General features: G+C 49.9%; 1 protein-coding gene across 1 annotated transcript; it reads left to right on the top strand.

Moving 5' to 3' along the window:
• Nucleotides 1-311: 311 nt before the first annotated feature.
• On the top strand, nucleotides 312-2,919 carry LOC119311223. Its single transcript, XM_037586862.1, has 2 exons — nucleotides 312-580; nucleotides 1,971-2,919. Exons 1-2 carry the CDS (start codon nucleotides 487-489, stop codon nucleotides 2,681-2,683), a joined length of 807 nt encoding a protein of 268 aa, XP_037442759.1. The 5' UTR covers nucleotides 312-486; the 3' UTR covers nucleotides 2,684-2,919.
• Nucleotides 2,920-3,361: the final 442 nt, after the last annotated feature.

Genomic DNA, 3,361 nt, shown 5'->3' with positions numbered 1-3,361 from the left:
AACGGCCTCGCCACATTCGCTACAACTTTCATTTCGGGTAACACGGCCCGCGAGCCATGCAGAGCAACGTGCCGACCCGCCTCGTCACGTGACGCCGGCGGCATGTGATGCGAGCGCGACCGACGTGATCATTCTTCGCCTTCGGTCTCCATCATTTGTGGTTTCCCCGAGCCGGGAAATGGGAGCTCAGCCAGCGACCGAGCCCACGACTCGAGCCAACCGAACCGGTGGTGGGTGACGCGACGCCGTGTGACAGCGACATTCTTTACCTCGCCACTCCCCCCTCCCCCGGCCCTCGCCGCCGCGAATATACCTCGCCTCCGCCCTCCCCCGCATTATTATTACCTCGCCTCGGCCTCCGCCCCGCCCCCTCCCCTTTTATATACACTGACTGGAGCTCACTCCATTCGCACGGACGCGAGGAGAAGCCACGGCGACGCACCGACAGCGCGGAGGAGAGCGTTGGGGGCGGCGGCGGCGGCGGCGATGGGGCTGCTGTCGAACCGGGTGGAGCGGTCGGAGGTCAGGCCCGGCGACCACATCTACACCTGGAGGGCCGTCTACGCCTACTCCCACCACGGTACGCTGCAACGGCCCCCCTCCCCTCCACTCTCCGCGGTTCCGCCGTTCCTCGGGGGTCTCAGCCCTGAATTCTCGATACCCGATTGCTCCGCCGGCCGGCGGCGCTGCGAATTGTGCTTTAATGCGGGGGCATTTTCGCCGCGGGATTTCAGTCACGCTAGTGTTTTCATGTCCTTTGTTCGCAATTAGCGTGCGTCTGCATGTTTCATCTCGCAACTGTGGCACTCTGGGGTTTATCTGTACAGCCAAGTCCCCTGCTTCAAGCAACGATTCCTTGATTGGTAGGAGATGCGCGTCAACCATCAAGTCTCCCTTCCCCGGTTGTCCAGTTTGCAATGCCAAGTTACCTGATGAGAAATTGACAACTTGTCAGCTGCATCACATCCCCCAATTATTGTACAATCGTACTCTCTTTCATCCGGAGTTCAGTATTATACTATGTAAAAATTGCCACAGCATTAATTTTGGTGGAAAAATCATTGTAACCGCAAAAACAGTAGTACAAAACTCCTTCCAGATGGTTAGGCTCCAACTGAGGGGTTTCAATTGGGAGGTTTCAAGCTCAACTGAAGCTCACCAAGGCCATCCCCAAATCCTTCCAGATGGCTGTGATGCCACATGCCATGTTCCTTGCTTTACATGTAGAACAAACGACACATGTTGCTGCTCACCTACTGCTGACCTACTTGTCTGTCCGTATCTGCTCTTTGCTGTCTTCCTGGAGTAGCCTTCTTATTATTAATTCCAGATTGCTCTAACTCTAAGAGATAAGCACTTCAAGTCTTCTTATTATTAATTCGTTTGGAGTAACTGTATACTAGTATCCAATTTTAATTTTTTTTATTCCAACTTCAGAAGAATTGCCCCTTTTATCTTTGATCCTCACTAGTTACTGCAATTATTTTTACTTTGTTTCTATGTACTTTAATGAGCTACAGATCTTTGCAATGCATTTAGCAAAGCGTATATGGTGCTTCCACATCGTCTCACTGTGAGGCTACATCGAAGGGAGCCAAAATGATCTGTGCTTTTTATTCGCCGATGCAGTGTTCTATCTATTGAGGTGCTCCTTTTTGTGCATTCAGTGAGGGCCATAGCCCATATGCAGGGAGGACATGCTGTAGGTTTTGCGCATGATGCCATGGGTACCTGCATGGAAATTGGAAAAGCTGCATTATTTGTCAAAACTGTAGAATCTTGATGCTTTAATAAAGTGCCCGTTGTCAGTATTTTTCGGACAAACTGTCTTATCCCTGCCCCACACTCACCCACTCACACCAATCTGTCTATTTTCCCTGCATCTGTGTCTTTTCTTTGATATTGCTCATGGAGTAATTGTTCTAGTGTTAGCCACTTTCTTATTCAGTTGCCACAAATTGCATATTCAGGTATTTATGTTGGAGGGAGCAAAGTGGTTCATTTTACACGAAAGAAGGAAGTTGAAACTTCCGATTCATCCAACTCCATCTCTGGCCTGATCTCACGGGCTTCATCAGAGTGCCCAACATTCCCAGACTGTGGTTTTCAGCTGGCCGATAGTGGCGTCGTGCTCACCTGCTTGGATTGCTTTCTTGGGAATGGCTCCCTCTACTGCTTCGAGTACGGAGTGCCACCTGCAATTTTCCTTGCAAAATTTCGTGGGGGAACCTGCACCATTGCCCAATCAGACCCATCGGAGGTTGTGGTCCGGAGAGCTATGCACTTGCTTCAGAATGGGTTTGGCAATTACGACATATTCGAGAAGAATTGCGAGGACTTTGCGCTCTACTGCAAGACTGGACTTGTACCCGTGGATGAGCCTGGCATTGGGGTGAGCGGGCAAGCATCTTCCGCCATTGGCGTGCCACTGGCAGCTCTTCTGTCCACCCCGTTCAAGATTTTCGCTGCCGGTCCACTTGGAATGGCCACCGTCACAGCCGGGATGTACTGTGCCGGTAGATACATCACTGACATAGGAGTAAGAAAGGATGTCGCGAAAGTCGAAGTGGAGAACTTGTCGTCGCACCTTGGCTTCCGCCGCGTAGAAGATGCAGAATCGGTGAACAGAAGCTCAGACAAAGTGAAGAAGCTGCTCCCGTTGAAGAGAAAGCGCGAGAGGTGAGCTCGGCGATGCAATTTGGGGGAGTATAAGCTTCTCTGCGCTTCGTCGTATGTAGTTGGTGCGGAACTGTGGATAATATCGAATCTATGCTTCAGTATATTAAGGTCGATATATATAGATAATAATGTAACTATGGAACTTGCTCTCATTTGGTTGAGTGCGCACTTCGCATGATGAACTGAAGAATTCTCCGAACTGGTTCTGTGAATCAAATTCAATACTAGTTTGTTCAGTAATCTTAGCTCCTTTTTTCTTACTGCCCGGTCTATTAGTATGACGGCTCGCGTTCAAGGTGTTTTGCCCTGTGTTCTTTCCCTTCTGCTGCAAATCAACAGCATATAAGAAATTCTTATGAGGTTTTCCTTCTGGGCTCTGTCTATGATGGACTCGAATTCCTCCATTTGGCCATTCCTGTCCTGAGTCACCCAAGATGGCAAACTGTCGGCAGGGTGTGTTTCCACTTTTCACCGGGCAGGACTATTCAGCGTAGTTTATCCCTGGATCGGCATATCTTTCGTCCAGGCTCCGTGATTGTAGTGTAAAATGACGACAACTTGTCCGGATTCTACCACGAGATTCTTCACTGCTTTCTGCTTCTGCATGTGGAAGAATGAAGATATGGGGCATGCAAAGATGCTGCTGCTGCTATGCCTGCTCCCTTGGAAATTTACCCTGTAC

The sequence above is a fragment of the Triticum dicoccoides genome, chromosome 5B (assembly GCF_002162155.2).
Source record: "Triticum dicoccoides isolate Atlit2015 ecotype Zavitan chromosome 5B, WEW_v2.0, whole genome shotgun sequence".
Lineage (NCBI taxonomy): Eukaryota > Viridiplantae > Streptophyta > Magnoliopsida > Poales > Poaceae > Triticum > Triticum dicoccoides.
Note: the sequence above shows the minus strand (reverse complement) of the source record. Positions and strands in the feature narration are given on the sequence as shown.

Coding starts and splice junctions, on each gene's coding strand:
- LOC119311223 (XM_037586862.1), top strand. CDS start 487: ATGGGGCTGCTGTCGAACCGGGTGGAGCGGTCGGAGGTCAGGCCCGGC. Junction 581..1,970: donor CTACGCCTACTCCCACCACG/GTACGCTGCAAC, acceptor TTGCATATTCAG/GTATTTATGTTGGAGGGAGC.